Genomic DNA, 23,392 nt, shown 5'->3' on the forward strand with positions numbered 1-23,392 from the left:
ACGCTGGCCTCTGCCGCCGCAGGCTCGCCCCGCATCTGTACCCCACCCTCCGCCAGGACTGAGTGAGCCAGAGCCCCCGAATCAGCGGCTCCTTTAACCCCGTCCTGTCTGAGCGAAGAACAGACACCCTCTGGCGACCTACACACAGAGGCGGGGCCAAATCCAAAGCTGAACCCCAGGAGCTGTGCGAACAAAGAAGAGAAAGGGAAATTTCTCCCAGCAGCCTCAGGAGCAGCGGATTCGATCTCCACAATCAACTCGATGTACCCTGCATTGGTGGAATACATGAATAGACACCGAATCATCCCAAATTGAGGAAGTGGACTTTGAGAGCAAGATTTATTATGTTTTCCCCTTTTCCTCTTTTTGTGAGTGTGTATGTGTATGCTTCTGTGTGAGATTTTGTCTGTATAGCTTTGCGTTCACCATTTGTCACAGGGTTCTGTCCGTCCATTTTTTGTTTTTTACATTAAAAAAATTTTTTTCTTAATAATTATTTTTTATTTTAATAAATTTATTTTATTTTATCTTACTCTATTTTATTTTATTTTATTTTATTTCTTTCTTTCTCTCTCTCTCTCTCTCTCTCTCTCTCTCTCTCTCTCTTTCTCTCTTTCTCTCTTTCTCTCTTTCTCTCTTTCTCTCTTTCTTTCTTTCTTTCTACTTTTTAACCCATTTATTCTGAGCCGTGTGGATGAAAGGCTCTTGGTGCTGCAGCCAGGAGTCAGTGCTGTGCCTCTGACATGGGAGAGCCAACTTCGGGACACTGGTCCACAAGAGACCTCCCAGCTCCACATAATATCAAATGGCGAAAATCTCTCAGAGATCTCCATCTCAACACCAACACCCAGCTTCACTCAACGACCAGCAAGCTACAATGCTGGACACCCTATGCCAAACAACTAGCAAGACAGGAACACAACCCCACCCATTAGCAGAGAGGCTGCCTAATATCATAATAAGCCCACAGACACCCCAAAACACACCACAAGACGTGGACCTGCCCACCAGGAAGACAAGATCCAGTCTCATCCACCAGAACACAGGCACTAGTCCCCTCAACCAGGAAGCCTACACAACCCTCTGAACCAACTTTAGCCACTTGGGACAGACACCAAAAACAACGGGAAATACGAACCTGCAGCCTGCAAAAAGGAGACCCCAAACACAGTAAGATAAGCAAAATGAGAAGACAGGGAAACACACAGCAGATGAAGGAGCAAGATAAAAACCCACCAGACCTAACAAATGAAGAGGAAATAGGCAGTCTACCTGAAAAAGAATTCAGAATAACGATAGTAAAGATGATCCAAAATCTTGGAAATAGAATACAGAAAATGCAAGAAACATTTAACAAGGACCTAGAAGAACTAAAGAGGAAACAAGCAACAATTAACAACACAATAAATGAAGTTAAAAATACTCTAGAAGGGATCAATAGCAGAATAACTGAGGCAGAAGAACGGATAAGAGACCTGAAAGATAAAATAGTGGAAATGACTACTGCAGAGCAGAAAAAAGAATGAAAAGAACTGAGGACAGTCTCAGAGACATCTGGGACAACATTAAACGCACCAACATCTGAATTATAGGGGTCCCAGAAGAAGAATAGAAAAAGAAACGGACTAGGAAAATATGTGAAGAGATTATAGTTGAAAACTTCACTAATATGAGCAAGGAAATAGTTAATCAAGTCCAGGAAGCACAGAGAGTCCCATACAGGATAAATCCAAGGAGAAACATGCCAAGACACATATTAATCAAACTGTCAAAAATTAAACACAAAGAAAACATATTAAAAGCAGCAAGGGAAAAACAACAAATAACACACAAGGGAATCCCCATAAGGTTAACAGCTGATCTTTCAGTAGAAACTCTGCAAGCCAGAAGAGACTGGCAGGACATATTTAAAGTGATGAAGGAGAAAACCTGCAACCAAGATTACTCTACCCAGCAAGAATCTCATTCAGATTTGATGGAGAAATTAAAACCTTTACAGACAAGCAAAAGCTGAGAGAGTTCAGCACCATAAAACCAGCTTTACAACAAATGCTAAAGGAACTTCTCTAGTCAAGAAACGTAAGAGAAGGAAAAGACCTACAATAACAAACCCAAAACAATTAAGAAAATGGGAATAGGAACATACAGATTGATAATTACCATAAATGTAAATGGATTAAATGCTCCCACCAAAAGACACAGACTGGCTGAATGGATACAAAAACAAGACCCATATATATGCTGTCTACAAGAGACCCACTTCAGACCTAGGGACACATACAGACTGAAAGTGATGGGAAGGAAAAAGATATTCCATGCAAATGGAAACCAAAAGAAAGCTGGAGTAGCAATTCTCATATCAGACAAAATAGACTTTAAAATAAAGACTATTACAAGAGACAAAGAAGGCCACTACATAATGATCAAGGGATCGATCCAAGAAGATATAACAATTGTATATATTTATGCACCCAGCATAGGAGTACCTCAACACATAAGGCAAATACTAACAGCCATAAAAGGGGAAATTGACAGTAACACATTCATAGTAGAGGACTTTAATGCCCCACTTTCACCAATGGATAGATCATCCAAAATGAAAACAAATAAGGAAACACAAGCTTTAAATGATACATTAAACAATATGGACTTAATTGATATTTATAGGACATTCCATCCAAAAACAACAGAATACACATTTTTCTCAAGTGCTCATGGAACATTCTCCAGGATAGATCATATCTTGGGTCACAAATCAAGCCTTGGTAAATTTAAGAAAATTGAAATTGTATCAAGTATCTTTTCCAACCACAACGCTATGAGACTAGACATCAATTACAGGAAAATATCTGTAAAAAATACAAACACATGGAGGCTAAACAATACACTACTAAATAAACAAGAGATCACTGAAGAAATCAAAGAGGAAATCAAAAAATACCTAGAAACAAATGACAATGGAGACATGACAACCCAAAACCTATGGGATGCAGCAAAAGCAGTTCTAAGAGGGAAGTTTATAGCAATACAGTCCTACCTTAAGAAACAGGAAATATCTCGAATAAAAAACCAACCTTGCACCTAAAGCAATTAGAGAAAGAATAACAAAAAAACCCCAAAGTTAGCAGAAGGAAAGAAATCATAAAGATCAGATCAGAAATAAATGAGGAAGAAATGAAGGAAACAACAGCAAAGATCAATAAAACTTAAAGCTGGTTCTTTGAGAAGGTAAACAAAATTGATAAACCATTAGCCAGACTCATCAAGAAAAAAAGGGAGAAGACTCAAATCAATAGAATTAGAAATGAAAAAGAAGAAGTAACAACTGACACTGCAGAAATACAAAGGCTCAGGAGAGATTACTCTATGCCAATAAAATGGACAACCTGGAAGAAATGGACAAATTCTTAGAAATGCACAACCTGCCAAGACTGAATCAGGAGGAAATAGAAAATATGAACAGACCAGTCACAAGCACTGAAATTGAAATGGTGATTAAAAATCTTCCAACAAACAAAAGCCGAGGACCAGATGTCTTCACAGGCCAATTCTATCAAACCTTTAGAGAAGAGCTAACACCTATCCTTCTCAAACTCTTCCAAAATACAGCAGAGGGAGGAACACTCCCAAACTCATTCTTCGAGGCCACCATCACCCTGATACCAAAACCCGACAAGGATGTCACAAAGAAACAAAACTACAGGCCAATATCACTGATGAACATAGACGCAGAAATCCTCAACAAAATACCAGCAAACAGAATCCAACAGCACATTAAAAGGATCATACACCATGGTCAAGTGGGGTTTATTCCAGGAATGCAAGGATTCTTCAATATACGCAAATCAATGAACGTGATACACCATATTAACAAATTGAAGGAGAAAAACCATATGATCATCTCAATAGATGCAGAGAAAGCTTTTGACAAAATTCAACACCCATTTATGATAAAAACCCTGCATAAAGAAGGCATAGTGGGAATTTACCTCAACATAATAAAGGCCATATATGACAAACCCACAGCCAGTATCGTCCTCAATGGTGAAAAACTGAAAGCATTTCCACTAAGATCAGGAACAAGACAAGGTTGCCCACTCTCACCACTCGTATTCAACATAGTTTTGGAACTTTTAGCCACAGCAATCAGAGAAGAAAAGGAAATAAAGGAATCCAAATCGGAAAAGAAGAAGTAAAGCTGTCACTGTTTGCAGATGACATGATACTATACACAGAGAATCCTAAAGATGCTACCAGAAAACTACTAGAACTAATCAATGAATTTGGTAAAGTAGCAGGATACAAAATTAATGCACAGAAATCTCTGGCATTCTATACACTAATGATTAAAAATCTAAATGTGAAATCAAGAAAACACTCCCATTTACTATTGCAACAAAAAGAATCAAATACCTAGGAATAAACCTACCTAAGGAGACAAAAGACCTGTATGCAGAAATTATAAGACACTGATGAAAGAAATTAAAGATAATACAAATAGATGGAGAGATATACCATGTTCTTGGATTGGAAGAATCAACACTGTGAAAATGACTATACTACCCAAAGCAATCTACAGATTCAGTGCAATCCCTATCAAACTACCACTGGCATTCTTCACAGAACTAGAACAAAAAATTTCACAACCTGTATGGAAACACAAAAGACCCCGAATAGCCAAAGCAATCTTGAGAACGAAAAACAGAGCTGGAGGAATCAGGCTCCCTGACTTCAGACTATACTACAAAGCTGCAGTAATCAAGACAGTATGGTACTGGTACAAAAACAGAAAGATAGATCAATGGAACAGGATAGAAAGCCCAGAGATAAACCAAGCACATATGGTCACCTTATCTTTGATAAAGGAGGCAGGAATGTACAGTGGAGAAAGGACAGCCTCTTCAATAAGTGGTGCTGGGAAAACTGGACAGCTACATGTAAAAGAATGAAACTAGAACTCTCCGTAACACCATACACAAAAATAAACTCCAAATGGATTGAAGACCTAAATGTAAGGCCAGAAACTATCAAACTCTTAGAGGAAAACATAGGCAGAACACTCTATGACATACATCACAGCAAGATCCTTTTTGACCCACCTCCTAGAGAAATGGAAATAAAAACGAAAATACACAAATGGGACCTAATGAAACTTCAAAGCTTTTGCACAGCAAAGGACACCATAAACAAGACGAAAAGACAACCCTCAGAATGGGAGAAAATATTTGCAAATGAAGCAACTGACAAAGGATTAATCTCCAAAATTTACAAGCAGCTCATGCAGCTCAATAACAAAAAAACAAACAACCCAATCCAAAAATGGGCAGAAGACCTAAATAGACATTTCTCCAAAGAAGATATACAGACTGCCAACAAACACATGAAGGAATGCTCAACATCATTAATCATTAGAGAAATGCAAATCAAAACTACAGTGAGATATCACCTCACACCAGTCAGAATGGCCATCACCAAAAAATCTAGAAACAATAAATGCTGGAGAGGGTGTGGAGAAAAGGGAACCCTCTTGCACTGTTGGTGGGAATGTAAACTGATACAGCCACTATGGAGAACAGTATGGAGGTTCCTTAAAAAACTACAAATAGAACTACCATATGACCCAGCAATCCCACTACTGGGCATATACCCTGAGAAAACCATAATTCAAAAAGAGTCATGTACCAAAATGTTCATTTCAGCTCTATTTACAATAGCCAGGAGATGGAAACAACCTAAGTGTCCATCACTGGACGAATGGATAAAGAAGATGTGGCACATATACACAATGGAATATTACTCAGCCATAAAAAGAAAGGAAATTGAGTTATTTGTAGTGAGCTGGATGGACCTAGAGTCTGTCATACAGAGTGAAGTAAGTCAGAAAGAGAAAGACAAATACCGTATGCTAACACATATATATGGAATCTAAGAAAAAAAAATGTCATGAAGAACCTAGGGGTAAGACAGGAATAAAGACACAGACCTACTAGAGAATGGACTTGAGGATATGGGGAGGGGGAAGGGTAAGCTGTGACAAAGTGAGAGAGTGCCATGGACATATATACACTACCAAACGTAAGGTAGATAGCTAGTGGGAAGCAGCCGCATAGCACAGGGAGATCAGCTCGGTGCTTTGTGACCGCTTGGAGGGGTGGGATAGGGAGGGTGCGAGGGAGGGAGACGTAAGAGGGAAGAGCTATGGGAACATATGTATATGTATAACTGATTCACTTTGTTATAAAGCAGAAACTAACACACTATTGTAAAGCAATTATACTCCAATAAAGATAAAAAAAAAAAAAAAGAAAATCACCATGAGATGAACACCACAGAAAGAACTGTGGCAATCAAGTTCTTCTGATGAATGGTAATATCAGTGAATGAAAGTTTGAGGAGAAACAGGACTTATGGAGCCTCAAACTATCTTTTTCTAGGTATTTATTAACTACAGAGGGAAACTAGGAACTTTACAGTGGAGAAAACCAGCAGATACCACCCTAATTAAGTGAAGTTTAACATCACCAATAAGAAGATATATGTACTGACATTAAGAATTCCTTAATACATCATTTCTGTGGTGTTCTTATCAAAAATTGCATAATCTCTTTCCAATCATGAGAAAACACTAGACAAATTCAAACCGAGGGACATTCTACAAAATAACTGATCAGTAATCTTCAAAAGTATCAAGCTTATGAAAGACAAACACTGAGGATCTGTCACAGATCTCAGTAGACTAAGGGAGAAATAACAATCTAATTCAATGTAGGATCCTAGATAGGATCCTGAAACAGAAGAAAAGACGTTAGTGGAAAAACTGGTGAAACGTGAATAAGGTCTGTAGTTTAGTTAACAGTTTAATACCAATGTTAATTTCCTGATTATCACCATTGTATTACGGTTGTATAAGATAATATTTCAGAAAGCTGGATGGGAGGTATATGGGAACCCTTAGTATTACTTTTGCAACTTTTCTTCAAGTCTAAAATTCAAAATAAATGTTTTAAGAAAGTAAACCCATATGTACTTAAGCTACTTACTATTAGTCAGATATGATGTGTAGCCAAAGGTAATCCTAATCAATGAATTTAGCTTAGAAATCATTCAAAAGAAAAAAGTACTTTGCTTTTCCAAAATAGACAAGGGTTTCCTCTTGTGATATGAGGAAAAAGAATGTGAAACTTACCTAAAATTGCAGAGAGGTTTGAAAACTGTAGTGCCTTCTGTATCGGTACTGCTTTACTGGTGTCCAAAAGAGTGGAATTCTTACATAGCAAGTTTTCTTCCAACATGGGACACTCCCAATCTAAAAAAGCAGGGAGAAATGGCACAAAATTTTGAACAACAGCACACAAGTGGCAGATTACCTTTTTCTCCTCAACTTCGGTCCCCAGCCCATACCAAGCTATGGTAGTTGAAGAAAGTTTGGGTGAGACAGAGAAAAACAGACAAGCCTTGACGGCATCAGGATATTAAATAATCTTTGGGCTTTTGCAGTCCCCTAACACTCTTATTTCCTTTTACCCACCTTTCCCATTGTCCTCATACTATTATATCACATATTTATTTAGCCCAATATTCAATATAGACATAATGATGATAAATTGCCATAAAAATCTTAATTTTTACTCTTGTGGTATATACCATGACCACCTTTTGTTTTTCCTGGAGTCAATAAAAGTCTTGTTTGTTTAGTTTTCTCTGTATTTTTCATCTATTTAATCCTAAACTCTACCAAATTGTATAAATCCATTCTGTTTATTCCATCCTCAGATGTTCTGAAATTTCATAATGTTTTGTGTTGGTGTTTTTCATCTATTGTGCTAGGCACAGTATGGCCCTTTTAACCCAGAAATCATATTCTTTAGCTCTAGAAAGTGTTCTGGAATTGTATCTCTGATAATTTTCTTCCTTCTGTTTATTTCATTATCTTTTTCTGGAACTCCTATTATTTGATATTAGATTTCATATATTGCTTCTCTAACTTACCTTTTTTCGCCATTTTTTGTGTTTTCCTCCTGACTTTTTTTTTTTTCTTTCTGGGAAATCTCCTCAACTTATCTTCTAATCCTTCTATTGAGTTTTCCATTCTGCTACTGCATTTAATTTGTTCTCTGAATATTCACCCCCCTTTTTTTCCGACAGCATCCTATTCCTATTCAATGGATGCAATATACATTTTTTTTATCTCAGTGAAGGTTTTTTTTTCCAGTATCTTCCTTGTATTCCTATTTCTGCTTGGTTTCTTCTCTTATTTTTAATTTTATTATGGTGGGAACACTTAACATAAGACATACCCTCAAATTTGTAAGAGTGCAATAGAGTATTGTTAACTGTAGGCACAGTGCTGTGCAGCAGATTTCTAGAACTTATTCATCTTGCATAACTGAAATTATTCCTGTTGAAGAGCAACTCCCCACACCCCTTTCTTCCAGGGTCCTGGCAACCAACATTCTACTCTCTACTTCTATGAATTTGACTTCTTTAGATATCTCATACAGGTGGAATCATATCGTATTTTTCTTCCTGTGACTGGCTTATTTCACTTACCATAGTGTCCTCAAAGTTCTTCCATAGTGTTGCATATAGCAGGATATCCTTCTTTTTTTTTTTTCACATCTTTACTGGAGTATAATTGCTTTACAATGGTGTGTTAGTTTCTGCTTTATAACAAAGTGAATCAGCTATACATATACATATATCCTGATATTCCTTCTTTTTTAAGGCTGAATAATATTCCATTGTATGCATATACCTTATTTTCTTCCTCCATTCGTCCCTCAATGGTCACTTAGGTTGTTTCCACATTGGGTTATTGTGAAAAAGGCTGCAATGAACACGGGAGTGCAAATATATCTTCTAGGTCCTGACTGCAATTAGTTTGAATAAACACTCAGAAGTGGGATTGGTGGATCATATATGGTAGTTCTACTTCTAATTTTTTGAGTAACTGCCGTACGGTGTTCCATTGCAGCTTCACTATGTTACATTCCCATCAACAGTGTAGAAGGGTGTCCAATTTCTCCATATCCTTGCCAACACTTCTTTTTTTTTAAAAATAATAACCTAATAACATCCTAAGAGTTGTGAGGTGATATCTCACTATGGTCTTGATTTGCGTTTCCCTAATGGTTAGTGATCTTTTCATATACCTGTTGGCAATGTGAATGTCTTCTTTAGGGGAAATGTCTATTCAAGTTCTTTGTCATTTTTTAATCAGGTTATTTGGATTTTTTTCCTTTTGAATTGTGGGAGTTTCCAATATATTTTGGATATTAATCCCTTATCAGATATGTGGTTTGCAAATATTTTCTCCCTTTTTATAGGTTGCCTTTTCACCCTGTTGATTGTTTCTTCTTCTGTGCAGAAGCTTTTTAGTTTTATCAAGGCTCACTTGTCTCATTTTGCTTTTGTTCCCTGTGCTTTTGGTGTCACATAAAGAAATAACTGCCAAGACCAATTGCCATGAAGATTTTCCCCTATGTTTTCTTCTAGGAGTTTTACAGTTGCTGTTCTCACGTTTAAGTCCTTACTACATTTTGAGTTGACTTTTCTGTATGATATAAGGTAAGGGTCCAATTTCATTCTTTTGTATCTGGATATCCAGTTTTGCCAACATCATTTGTTGAAGAGACTATTTCTCCCACATTGTGTATTCTTGGCACTCTTGTGAAAGATCAGGTGACCATATATTTATGGATTTAGTTTTGGGCCCTATATTCTGTCCTACTGGTCTACATGTCTGTATTGCCAGTACTATAATGTTATATTTACTGTAGCTTTGCAATATATTGGTACTTTGAAATCAGTTAAGTGTTGATTTTCTGTCCAAATGTTCTATCCAGTATTACAAGTGGGGGTACTGAAGTCTCCTACTATGATTGTATTGATGCCTATTCCTACCTTCATTTCTGTCAGTGTTTGCCTCATATGTTAGGTGTTCTGATGTTGGGTGAATATTTATTCATAATTGTTATGTGTTCCTGATGAACTGACCCTTATATAATTATATAACGTCCTTCTTTGTCTCTTATAATAGTTATTGACTTAAAGTCTATTTTTATCTGATATAAGTATAGCCCCTCCTGCTCTCTTTTGGTCACCATTTGCATGGAGTATCTTTCCCCATCCATTTACTTTCAGTCCATGTGTGTCCTTAAATCTAAAATGAGTCTTTTGTAGACAGCATATGGCTGGATTTTTTTTCAATCTATTCAGCCACTCTTTGTCTTTTGATTGGGTTTAATCCATTTATAGTTACAGTAATTATTGATAGAGAAGGACTATTACAATTTTGTTGTTTTCTGTTTTGTAGTTCTTTTACCTCTCTTTCCTCTTTTGCCATGTTCCTTTGTCTTTCACTGATTCTTTTATGTTGATATGCTTTGACTCCTTTCTATTTTTCTTTTGTGTCTCCTCTATAGGTATTTTGTGAGTGTGTGGTTACCATGGGGCTTACACAAAACATAGTTTAAACGGTCTACTTTAAGCCGATAACAATTTAACAAAAACTCTACACTTTTACTTCACCCCTCAAACACACTTTGCAATACTGATGTTACAATTTACATCCTTTTATATGGTGTATCCATTGACATATTTTTATAGTCATATTTAATACTTTTGTCATTTAACTTTTATACTAGAATTAAGTGATTTATATGTCACTGTTATAGTATTAGTATATTTGTCTATATACTTACCAGTGAGTTTTATACTTTCATATGCTTTTATGTTGCTGTTTTAGAGTCCTTTGTTTCAACTTGAAAAACTCCCTCTAGCATTTCTTGTAAGGCAGGTCTAGTGATGATTAACTCCTTCAGCTTTCGTTTGTCTGGAAAATTCCTTATCTTCTCTTCATTTCTTAAGGACAGCTTTGCTGGTTAGAGTATTGTTGGTTGACAGTTTTTTTCTTTCAGCACTTTGTCTGTAAAATTCCACTCCCTTCTTGCCCGCAAGGTTTCTCCTGAGAAATCCGCTGATAGTCTAATGGGGTCCCCTTGTACATATCAAGTCACTTTTTTAGTTGCTGCTTTCAAAATTCTCTTTTTGTCTTTGACTTTTGACAATTTGATTATGTGCACCCATGTGAATTTCTTTGGTTCATCTTATTTGAGGTTTGTTGGGGTTCCTAGGTCTGGATGTAGATTTCCTTCCCCAGACTTAGGAAGTTTTCAGCCACCATTTCTGTGAAAAAGCCTTCTGGCCCTTTCTCGTTCCCTCCCTTCCTACCTCCCTTTTCCCTATGGGACTCCCACAATCCATATACTGATCTGTTTTCTTAACAGAAATCTCAAACTTTCTTCATTCTTTTATATTCTTTTTCCTTTTTGCTCCTCTGACTGGATAATTTCAAATGACTTATCTTTGAGTTTGCCGATTCTTTCTTCTGCTTGGTCTAGTCCAATCTCTTTTACTGGGTTTTTAAAATTCATTTACTGTTTTTCTCAGCTCTAAGATTTCTTTTTGGTTAACTTTTTTCCCTATCTCTTTCTTAAAATTCTCACTTTCTCTGTGCATTGTTCTCCTGAGCTCTTTATGAACATTTGTTGAACATCTTTATGACAATTATTTTGAATTCTCTGTCAGGTAGTTCATATATTTCCATTTAATTAGGGTCAGTTTCTGGAGCTTTATCTTATTCCCATTTTTTGGACCATGTTTCCCTGTTTCTTTTTCTTTAATGATTTGTGTTGGTATCTGCACATTAGAAAAAACAGCCACCTCTCCCAGTCTTCACAGATAGGTGTCGTACAGAAGACCTTCACCAATCTTCCCAACCAGAGATTCTGGGATCCTCTCAAACCTTCTTGCCAGTTCAAACCATAGTCTTTGTTCTTAGTGCCCATGAGGAATCTAGAATACACCAAGTCCCATCAGTGCTCCAAGACAGATGAGACAAAAACTATTCCTTTGAGCAGCCCCCGGAAATGTTGGAATGTTGGACACAGTCCAACTCTTTCCCGCTCCAGAGAGAAGCCGGGATCTAGTGAATGTTTTTATGCTAGGACAAAATACTATCTTTGTTTCAGCACCCATCAGACTTCTAGAGTATGTCAGGTCCCATCAGCCCTCTGAGGCAGATAAGACAGTAGGCAATTCTTTGACCATTCCCAGAAAATTGAGAACTTTTGACACATGCTTCCGTCCTTTCCCTCCCTCCCTAGGGAGAAGCTGGAAGCTGAAGGTTTCCTGCCAACCTGTGCTGGGGGGTGTGAATTATGGTGAAAGGGTGTCTTGAATTTTCCTACTGGCTTCTCTGGGTGTGGGGGGGGCTGAGTTGGGTCTTTGTTGCTGCGTGCGGGCTTTCTCTAGTTGCGTCAAGTGGGGGTTACTCTTCTTTGTTGTGGTGCACGGGCTTCTCATTGTGGTGGCTTCTCTTGTTGCTGAGCATGGGTTCTAGGTGTGCGGGCTTCAGTAGTTGTGGCTTGCAGGCTCTAGAGCACAGGCTCAGTACTTGTGGCACAAGGGCTTGGTTGCTCCGCGGCACGTGGGATCTTCCCAGACCAGGGATCGAACCCGTGTCCCCTGCATTGGCAAGTGGATTCTTAACTACTGTGCCACCAGGGAAGTCCTTCCTACTGCCTTTGATGTGACTGGTCTCAAGCTTGCCTGAGGTGCAGGAGCCCCTCAACTAGTTTTTAGATTTCTCACAAAGGGAATTAGTCCACGTATTGTTGTTGAATTGGTGTGTCCCTGGGGGAAGGCAGGTCTAGGGTTTCCTATTCCAACACCTTACTGACCCACTACCATATTTTGCTTTGTTCTGATCTCTATGTTTTATGTTAGAGGGTTTTCTAGAAGTCTAGTAGTCCTTGGCTCTCTGAGGGCCCTAAATGGCTAAGTGGGATCTCTATGGCTTAGTTGGGGCTTGTCACATAGGCAGCTTCACTGTAGGGTCCTTGTCAGTTTCACTGAAGGACTACTGAGGCCAGTATCTTTAGATACTTTCTTTAGGGTTGCTCAGATTTCTCAGGAAAAAACCTTCCATTCTCTTGCCTGAAAGTTTCAATTCTGGGTGCTAGCATTCTGGAAGCTGAACAGAGTAATGAGCTGTTGGGTTAGGATGAGAATAGGCACTGGGTGAGCAAGTACCACAATTTGGAATGTACACTTGCATTTAATTCCCCCTTTCTGCATTCACTACAGTATCTGAAGCAGTTGGTTTTTTCTGTATAATAAATAACACTGAAATGCCAGTAGCATAAAATGAAAGCATTTATTTCTTATACTCATGTCTACTGTTTGGCTCAAGCAGCTCTGCTTTAGATTATATGGGTCTGGTGATCAGCTGGAGCAGCTCTCTGAAGTCTGCAGTCTGCCTGGGGCTATCCTGCTCTGTATCTCTTATTCTGGAGTCCCACAGGAGAGGTAAAAGCTAATTAGGATATACATGTGGTCCCTGACTTATAATGGTTCAACTTACAGTTTTTTCCATCATAAGTGGAAGAAGATCTGTATTCGTCTCACGATGGCAAAAGGATAAGAGGACAAGCCCAATCATGTATGCACATATCAAAAGTTTGTTTATGTATCACTCACTGATATCCTATTGCCCAAAGTAAGTCATATGGTCAACTCCAAAGGAAAAGAGTGAGGAAGTACACTTCATCCACTATGAGGCTATGACAAGGGTATGGCTATATAACACTACTACAGGGGAATAAGCAATTGGGACTAACATTTCAAAATACCATGGTATCCCTGCTATTAACAGTGCCTAGTATCCTCCAGTCCAGAGTCCCTCTGTTTCAAAACACCCCAAAGAATAAATCTCCAGACTCCATGTGAGTAGGAAAGGAGAAGTCACCACATCTTTTGTGTTTCAGACACAGCTTTTTACAAGTATTTTACAAGCCACATTGAAAACTTTTCTGGGATACTATGGTATTGTACAAACTAACTTGTTTCTGGGGTATTCTCATTGTTGATTTAGGACTCAGTTTTTTCAATTCTGCTTTATCAGACCATTTGCTCTCTAGCTTTCCAAACTTTATGCTTTATTCTTCCCCATTCTCTTTACTCTTATGTGCTTATGTCTTTTTAAAAAAGCCATTGCGCAAAGTTGTGGAGGAAGGCATGTGTTCAATCTGCATCATTAACCAAAGGCTCTTAATTATACATATACTAAATGTAAATAACTGTTAATTTGTAGAAAAAATTCAGACAGGGAGATGGTCTAGTCAAGCTTTTAGTTATTGAAAAGTAAGAGAAGTATAGGAAGTAAAAGATAGCTCATGGTTCAAGAGAACAAGTATACATATGTTATGTGCAAAACTGCTTACTAACTGGATATGTATTACATATAAATGCTAATCTTTTCATCCTTCCCTGATCTGAGGGCTTCTGATCTATAGTCCTATGTGACTGAGCATGGAACACAATGGATAGTGGGCAGAAGAAGGTTTTGGTGGAAAAGAAGTATACCTCCTCAAAAGGAACATTATTCATTGCAGGATTTGTGGACAAAGGAGCAATTTCTATAGTGGAGCAACTTAAGGTTGAAATTATTTTCTCACCTAAATAATCTGATCCTCTGAAGAGTTCAGGCGACGGGAAGCTACTTAAACTCTCTTCAAAAGTCTTGTATTCTGTATAAGAGTCTGTGATTGAGTAACTTAGAAGAGAGCTAGAAATATCATGCTGTAAACTTAGTCCTGTAGAATAAACAAACAAACAAAAAGGGTAAAATGTTTCAATAGTAAACAGATTCAAAATCCTAAGAATTCAAAGTTGTAGAAATGTACATGCAGTTATATACTAATAATGTAAAATTACACATACAACTGAAAAGGCATACTATTGTACACAATCTTAAATTGTACTTCAATCTGAGAAAATAATTCTGTTTTTGATATGGAGAAAATGCACTATAAATCTTTTCCATTGTTTTTCAAAGTTTTATAATTTATTCCTTCCCTACTTTGGTTCAGTTATAATTCTTGGCTCAAAAATGCAAGTTTTATCAACTATACTTCAATAAAAAATAAATATAAATAAATAAAATGTATACTTTTTTTTTTTGCGGTATGCGGGCCTGTCACTGTTGTGGCCTCTCCCGCTGCGGAGCACAGCGCAGGCTCAGCGGACGCGCAGGCTCAGCGGCCATGGCTCATGGGCCCAGCCGCTCCGCGGCATGTAGGATCTTCCTGGACCGGGGCACGAACCCGTGTCCCCTGCATCGGCAGGCGGACTCTCAACCACTGTGCCACCAGGGAAGCCCATCTAATTGCTACTTTTAAGGATTTCCAAAAATCCTATTTTCAACATTAACTCTATCTATTCCTTCAGGAGTATGTGATTCCTCTAATTTCTGAAACTTCAGCTTGCCTCCATTTGCTTCTTGGTTTGTTCTAGGTATCTAGGTTTCAGCTTTTTTTTCCTGTCTGTTAGGCCTATTATAATTTATTCATCTACATTCCAAATTCCAAACTTTTGCTGATTATCTCTTGTCAGCTGAGGTCTCTTCTTCTCTATGTTGTGGATTCATGCCTTTTTTAATGGCTTTATTGGTATTTTAGTGAGGTTTCAGAAGGGAGAAGTAAACATATATGTTCAATCCTCCATATTAAATATGAAATCCTGAGTTAATTTTCATCATGTTGCAAAATTACTAGATTCCAAGACAGAATTAAAACAAGTAATTATATGTTAAATAGAATTCTGTGGGCTGCTCAAAACCTAACCATTTATATTTTATTATAGCATAAAGTATTCTAGGTCTCAAATATCAATCAACAAATGAACTCAGAATACAACCAGTTTGTTAATTAGAGAGTCTATTTTCTATTTCCTCATACCTTTCACACATCAATTTGATAAAGCTAGTAACCAAGGACATTTATCATATATTTAAACTACAATTTAAAAAAATACTGTTTATGGTAAAATTGTTTATTTCCTCTAAATAGAGTAGAAAACTCATTCAACAAGCATTTCAAACTATTTTATGTCCCAAGAACGGAATAGGAAGATAAAAGATAGTGCTTATTTTCAATAGCTTTAGGGCCTAGAGGAACAAAAACAATTATACTGCTGTTTTGAGTCCTATGACAGTGCCATAGAATTACCAGGATAGAACAACTCATCTAGAAAGAGAGAAGAGCAGTCAGGAAAGGCTTCCCAGTAGAGATAGCACCTGAATCTATTTTTGAAGAACTAGCAGAAGTTAACCAGGCAAAGAGGAGAGAAGAAGAAGGAGGGAAAAGCATTTGTTGAGAACCTCCCATGCTCTTTTGCACTATAGTTTAAGAAAATTCCTCTATTCTATTTTCTAGCTAGCTAATTTAATTTTCAGCTGAATACATCTCAATATTAGGTTCATTTCTTGTTTTAAAATTTGATGATATTTTTAGTTTCCAGGGACTATAATTTTTTTTTATAGCAGCATGTTATATTATGGATTCAACGGCCTCTTGTCTCTAAAGAGATATTTAAAGTTTTCTACCATTTCCCTCAGGTGTTAATTCTTTTGTTTGTTGCATTTGTGGCCTCTCTTCCATGGCACTGATTTTCTTCAAAGATTTGACTGTTTCTGATTGTTCATATCTCTATTTGAGAATCTGTTTGTATGGCACAGAGTATAAATTCTGAAACAACAACCTACCTCTGGAGATTTTAGAAGAGTGATGAGACATTCTTGGAACTTACGGTCTAGGTGGGGATGTCCTCCTGTATTTTCCAGGTATTGTAGGTTACATGGGGACACTGCCCTATTTGGCTAGTATCCACATTGGAAGTCTCTTATATCAGAATTCCCACTTCAGAGAGCCATAATGTATCTTCTTCCTGGACTTAGCAACCATAAGCATAATCTATATTTTTAACTTTTTGCCCCTCTGCTCTCTGTGTGGCAATCAATCTGGAGTTACTTCAGACTCCCTTCTGCTTCTCACACCAGTTCCAACATTGACCCTAAGGAGCCAAAGTGAAGACTTAGTTCACTTTGCTTGGCAGTAATTCCTCGGGTTTTGACCTGGCAGCAGGCACTGGGAGCTGCCAGTGTTTCCAGTGTAAGAAGGGGATGAGAAGGGTGACAGGTCATACAGTGCCAGAACGTAGTGCTTAATCCACCACCTTGACAACTCCTTCAGGGTCTCATCTATTACAGTGTTTTGCATTTACTGACCAAGTGTTTTGAGTTAAGTGCATCTCCAGAGCTATTCTTACCTCTGCAGTGGTTTTTCTCTGCTCTTCATTTATTCATCAGCTGGATCTCATCTGTTTTTAAGAATTCCTCAGTATTTTTGATGTGGTAATGGCATCCTTTCTTGTTTTCAAAAATAACTTCAATTACACCAAACTTCTATCAGTAGCCCTCCATATCCAACTGCCTATTTGACATTACTACTTAGGCATCTTAAACACACCCATAACTTATTAAAAAGAGAATTTATTATCTTTCCCTCAAACAAGGTTTTTTCAGTGAATGCTACCACCTTATACTCAGTTATGCAAGCCAGAAACACGTGTCATCTTTGATATCTCCATCTTCTTCACTCTTCATTTGCCAAATTCTGTCAATTTCATTTCCTACAACAGCCATAAGATATGCCCACTTCTTTCCATTTCCAATGCCATCCCATAGTACAAAGAGCCATCATTCCTCCCCTTAACTACTGCGATAGCCTCCCAACTGGTCTATTTACATCTACTCCTACTTTTTTCCATACTGTAGCTAATACGATCATATCATTCTGTATTTAAAAAACTTCAGTGGCTTCCTGCTGCTCCAAAGATAAACATCAGTATCTTTGGCATGGCCTATAAGGCTATGCAAAGCCTCAGTTTGTCCAACCTTGTCTTATTATCACACTTCCTCCTCTCTACTTCAGCCACACTGGCCTTCTTTCAGTTCACTGAACACAAAATGCTCAGTCCCATGTTAGGGTCTTTGCACATGTTGTTCCTTCTGCCTGGATTTCTCTTTATTCACCTCTCTTTATAGTTCAGCTCTTCTTTTTTTCAGATCTTAATTAAATTGCCATTCCCTCATGGAAGTCTTCCCTAATCTCTTCAACTAAATTCAGTTACACTCAAGTTAACCTCACTTTTGTAGCACTTATCGCAATTATAATTTACTGGTGTGTGCTTGAAGGCTTTGAGGATGAAGTCTACAGCACAGGCCGAAGGATTCAACTTGGACCAGGAGAAAGACATCTCGTCCACTGAGATGGGAAGATAAGGCAGAGATACAAATGGATGCTTATGTTTGTAAGAAAGCAAGTTGAAGAAGTTCACATTGCCAGTCTTACCTGATACTCGTTCACTATTTGATAAGCTACTATCAACCTGGAGGTCATCTGTCACTGACTCCTATGTGAAATAAGAATTAAAGATATAACACCAATTATGAGATGGAATATTTTTATATTATAATATTATAACACATTGATTTGGTTATTTCAAAAATGCAAAACTAGTATCAACTTTGTATATCAGTTTCATATGTAATACATTCTTTCAGCTTATTGATACAGATGTAGTCTTATATTTAATATTAAATCTTAAAATATAATATTATGGACATATCTAGGGAGTCAACAATATACTAGTCAACTAACTATTGTGGGATAAACCAGCAACTAGAAAATAAAGATGAATATTTTTCTGACACCGTAAGTAGGAAAGAATTTTTTCCCTCTAAATATGAAAGCAAAATAAATCAAAAGAAAATGATTGATAAATAAGTCTAAAATACCAAAAATAAAATTAAAGGCAAACAAATGTGGAAATATTTGTAACGTGTGTGTAAAAGTACAACAATCTTCAATATATAATGAATAAGTATTTCACCAAAAAATCACACAAATGGCCAATAAAATGAGAAAAAATATCAACCTTACTAGTATTCAAAGAAATGGAAAGTAAAACAACGTGCTACTTTTCATCTATCAAATATCTATCTATCGATCGATAAGTAGATAGATATTTTAAGTTTCAGATAAGATGGTGCCAACTGGCCAACATGAATCAAAACTTTAAATATAATCCAACCCTTGACCCACTGCAACATATTTGTCTTAGGATATCAATCTGAGGTACACACAAAAAATTTCTGTGGTAGGATATCTACTGATATCTAAAACAGCAAAACCTTAGAAACAATCTCAATCTCCCAACCACAGAAAAATAGTTATACAAATTATAGTATACTTATGTATAAGACAAAGCACTATGCAGACACTAAAAACCATATTTTTGAAGATTACTTAATGTTAGAGGAATTTACACAATGAGATAATTTGTAAAAAAAATTTTAAAGGCACAGAAAAAAGGAATGGAAGGAAAAGTACAAACTTAAAAGAAACTGATTAAACATTTTTTTGCATAGTCTGAATAATCTATTAGGGACACTTAACACTGTTAAAATCTGGGGAAAAGCCTTTTTTAAAAAAATGCCTTTTGTTAAAACTGCCCTCCCCCAAAAAACATGTCAAAGAGAAATACGCGAGCTAAAATGCTGGACTGTGACTATCCAATTTAATGCTAATGTCTGATGAGTCACAAGCAATTTTTAAAATCTGGATTTCTCCAAACTACTGCTACACATGTTTAAAATACTGTACAGAATCCACATTAAATACAGTAGATCAGGAAGTTATATAATATTCTAATGATAACGAATCCTCTGTTTCTAACTGTTAATGCAAAGTCAAATGAGAAAACATGAAAATGGCTTTGAAATGTTTAAGTGCTACCAAACATTAGAGAATTACTAAGAAACACTTTATATCTGTCACACAGAAAATTAGCCAGTAATGAATATTTCTTAAATTTTTGTCAAAGGAAAGAAAAAACAAAAATGCATGGCTATGAGTCTACCAGAATCATTAATTCAAGGCCCTGTCTGAAGATACAGCATCAATGTTTATAAAAACACTAGAAAGCTATGTAGTCTCTATAGAACAAAGACCATATTATATTTTCATATAAGACCAGAGGTACATCAGGCACCACTGGTCTCTACCCTAAGCTTATCCAAGGACCATAGGAGAAACATACATACACTCAATGGAGCAATCTTCTCATCCTGGGCTTCTTCACTAGTGCTATTTTCATGCAGGCTTTTCTCTCCTGTACCTCTTAACTGAGTGCTAACAAAAAACAACACAATTAGTTTGCACCATCTGGACTTGGCTCTCCACGTCCCTGATCACTATTCACACTGTTATAGTCTGAAAAGCTCTGTGGGAACATAATTAACAAGAAGTAAGGAACACAGTAGGTGAATTGTATCAATAACCAATTGATGCCACGAATGCTTTCCCGGAGGTTTTCTCTCACTTGCTTTCAGGCAACTTGGTAAAACTTTTTTTTTTTTTTTTTAATATATCTCTTTCCTAAGTCAAATTTCTAGCTCTGTGTTCGGAGAACAACGAAATCAGAACACACTATTTTCTTCACTGACTCTTAGAATGAAAGGCTATTAGGAGAAAATCAGGATTGAAATTTTGAGGTGGCCAGAGGCATGGGGCCGTTACTCGTGGATACGCACCTCGGTGGCCCGGAGCTGCTACCTCCCGGCCGACTCCGCTCTGATTTCTCTGTGATTCTCTGCAAACCGCGCGTTTTGCCACTTCTTTTCAGGCCTAAGAGAGGGTGACATGCTTCAGGGAAAAAGCTTTGGAGGCCTGCCCGCGGGCCTCGGAGGTCCCTGGGGCTTAGGCCCAGCCCACCCCGTGTCCCACTCCGTAGGCCAGCCACACGGCGCTTACAGTGGGCAGACAGCTTCCGGCCGGGCCCTGACGGGGCCTCCGCCTTAGCCAGGGCACCTAGATCTGGCGTTGGGGTTAGGTTGAGCCTATGGCTGGCCCGCTTTTTGCGCGTATAGACCCGTAGTGACCACATTGCCACCCCACCGCCAGGCCTCGGAGGGCTCTTGGCCCTCGAAGGCCTGTCTCGTCTTCTTCCTGAGGAACCGAGCTACGCCAGAGGGAACCAGCATCCAGGCCTGGCCTGCGGGGCAGCCCGAGAGGAATGAAAGAGGTGAGAAAAAAACAACAGGCCCACAGCGCCAACCCCCACGCTGGTCTGGAAACGCCGCCTCACTCCCGCCTTTTTATCTCCGAGGAGTCACGCGGTGGCTTCTGGGAAGACACAGTGAAGTGGCAGTGCCCCGCCCTCCTGGAGGCGCAGCGCCAGGGAAGTTGGTGGTGGGCGGGGGGCCTGGACCTTGGACTCTAGGCGCAGGCTCTCTCGCCTCGCGCTGAAGGGAAAATTAATGGAAAAAGACTTTTCATCGTCCAGGAGGTTGTTCTTTTGCTTTTCATTTTCTCATTAGTCTGATGGGCCCAACACCTGGTACTGATGCCTGGGCCGCTCTCCTTAGCAACATTACCAGGAAGGCCATGGTAATGGAGTTTGAAGTCTCTAAGCACACGGAGTCTAGCTGGGGGTCAGCCTGACTCAGTGCAGGAAGGTCAGAGACGAATGAAAGCACGTTATGGTGACGGGGCGTGTCCTCCTGAGCAATCAACTTCAGTCCCTGGGGCCGCCAATTTACTGGGGGCGGGCATGGTACTTGAGAGTCTAACCAGGCATTAGAAGAGCTTAGGTTCCAGGAGGTTTCTTCTCAGGGACAAGCAGAATCCCTTAGCCCCTGCCTAGAAGCTACCTCCTGGACATCCCTGGGCAGCCTTGTGGTTAAGGTAGTGAGTTCCACAAGGGATGCCCTCCTAGTGCCCTGAGGCTCAGCTCTTTTGCTCTGCCCAAAGGAAGTAACATAGGAATGACCACTCATTCTCTCCATACACCCAGGTTGAACCATCTGGCTGCATCTGATAAACATATTGTGCCTATAATAACCACCTTCTTATTTTAAAAAAATGTCATTTCACAACATTAAAAAATGCTGTTTGTATAGATGAAATTAGAAAAACACAGACTTTTTCTGTGATGCTCCAATATTGCCTGTAAATATAGCACACATATAGCCACAATATTTTCATAATAAAATCACTGAATTTTTTATTCAAAATCTGCTCGTAGAAAGTCACTTATTAATAATTAAAACAATCACTAATTAATCGTTAGACTTAACTTTGTAAAGAACAGAGGGTAGGCATTCTTACCTGATTAGATATAGTGCTTTGAGTCACTGAATCACTACTTACTTAGCACCTCACTCTGTGTTAGGCATTGTGGTAGGTCCTGGGGATACAGAAGTGAATTAGAAATGGTTCTTCAATCAAGGATCTCACAATTTTGTTGCAGTATAAAGCAGTTATCGTATTTCAACATCTTCTCTTTAGTCACATCCATAATATGCTGACAGGCAGTCTCTAGTTTACAAGCCAGGTCTCCAGGCTCCCTTCTTGCCCTTTGGAGAATGTTGTGAAAAAAAAACTTGGAGCTCTTAAATGACCTTTGGGAGGTATAGATCCTGGGATGCCCTAGACTAGAAATGGAAGAAACATTGAAAAAGGAAAACAGCTTAAAGCAAAAGTTGATCTGCCCTTTGGTGGCCCTATTCTCTAGAACTGTCTCTCTATACTGAATTACATTCACTGAAGTGCCATCAAGTAAAGGTTTATGGGAGTTAATGCCTAGGGTTTCAAAACTGGAAATAACCTTTGGTGTGATTCCTTGAGCCAAAAGGGTCCTTAGAGATGATCTTGCTGTCCCCTCAATTCGAAGCTGAGCAAACCACAACGCAGGAGGCTCATTATGACAGGTGGTTGACCTAGGTGGCATGGATCTCCTGACATTTGGCTAGTGTGCTTGCCATGCTCCCATTCCTCCTAACACATGGCTGGGAAAGGGATGGGGGGAACAAGGAAAAGAGCTCGAAGCCCTAAGTAGCAAGGGGAGGGGAAGGGACTACATACAGACTTGCAATTTAAAGTTTCACCTACCCAGCCTATAAAAGGGGAATGAAATGTGTCCCCTACAAAAGGGTGAGGTAGGGCAGAGATATCTCAACTCAATCACCTGTCTCCCTCCACTCCGTCCTCAAATACACAAATGCCAGTGCAAGCATTCAGCCATGAGTGTTAAACTGAACATCTTCCATTTCCCTGTTGTATTGCTTCCATGTCTACACTCAGAATTCTTTCAGTGTTTCAGTTCAGTCATGTGGTTTTGACTAGATTGGAGCAGTCATGGAGATGCTAACTTCCATGGGAAAAGAAAATCCAAATTTTTAATAGATTTCTGAAGAAAGCTTTTGGGAAAACAGCCAGTTCATGGGTTTAGGATTCCCTGGAGCCGAGAGGAAATCTTCCTGAATACCGTTTTCTTATCAAGTGACTCCCCCACCCCCCAGCCCCAAGAGGCTTCATTTGTAGTACCATCCACAGGCTTTAGGGTCCAACTGAAAATCGGCTTATTTTTGCTTAGTTGACAGGATTGGAAAAAAAATAACAGTGATAGATGAAAAGTATCTTTAGGT

The 23,392-nt window shown here is 38.5% G+C and overlaps 1 protein-coding gene across 1 annotated transcript in view; it reads right to left on the reverse strand.

Annotated features, from left to right (window-relative positions):
* Nucleotides 1–23,267, reverse strand: part of MEIKIN (meiotic kinetochore factor) — a 123,608-nt gene extending 100,341 nt beyond the window's left edge. The window contains exons 1-5 of the mRNA XM_089909288.1: nt 20,498–23,267; nt 20,009–20,096; nt 18,255–18,315; nt 14,520–14,657; nt 7,187–7,306 (exon numbers count right to left, since the gene is read on the reverse strand). Of these exons, the coding sequence (XP_089765414.1) occupies nt 7,187–7,306; nt 14,520–14,657; nt 18,255–18,315; nt 20,009–20,096; nt 20,498–20,850 (760 nt within the window). The 5' untranslated portion in view covers nt 20,851–23,267. The remainder of the gene's footprint in view (nt 1–7,186; nt 7,307–14,519; nt 14,658–18,254; nt 18,316–20,008; nt 20,097–20,497) is intronic.
* Nucleotides 23,268–23,392: the final 125 nt, after the last annotated feature.

This window comes from Delphinapterus leucas, chromosome 3 (assembly GCF_059928025.1).
Source record: "Delphinapterus leucas isolate spDelLeu-1000000601 "Yukka" chromosome 3, BTC_Dleu_Yukka2, whole genome shotgun sequence".
Lineage (NCBI taxonomy): Eukaryota > Metazoa > Chordata > Mammalia > Artiodactyla > Monodontidae > Delphinapterus > Delphinapterus leucas.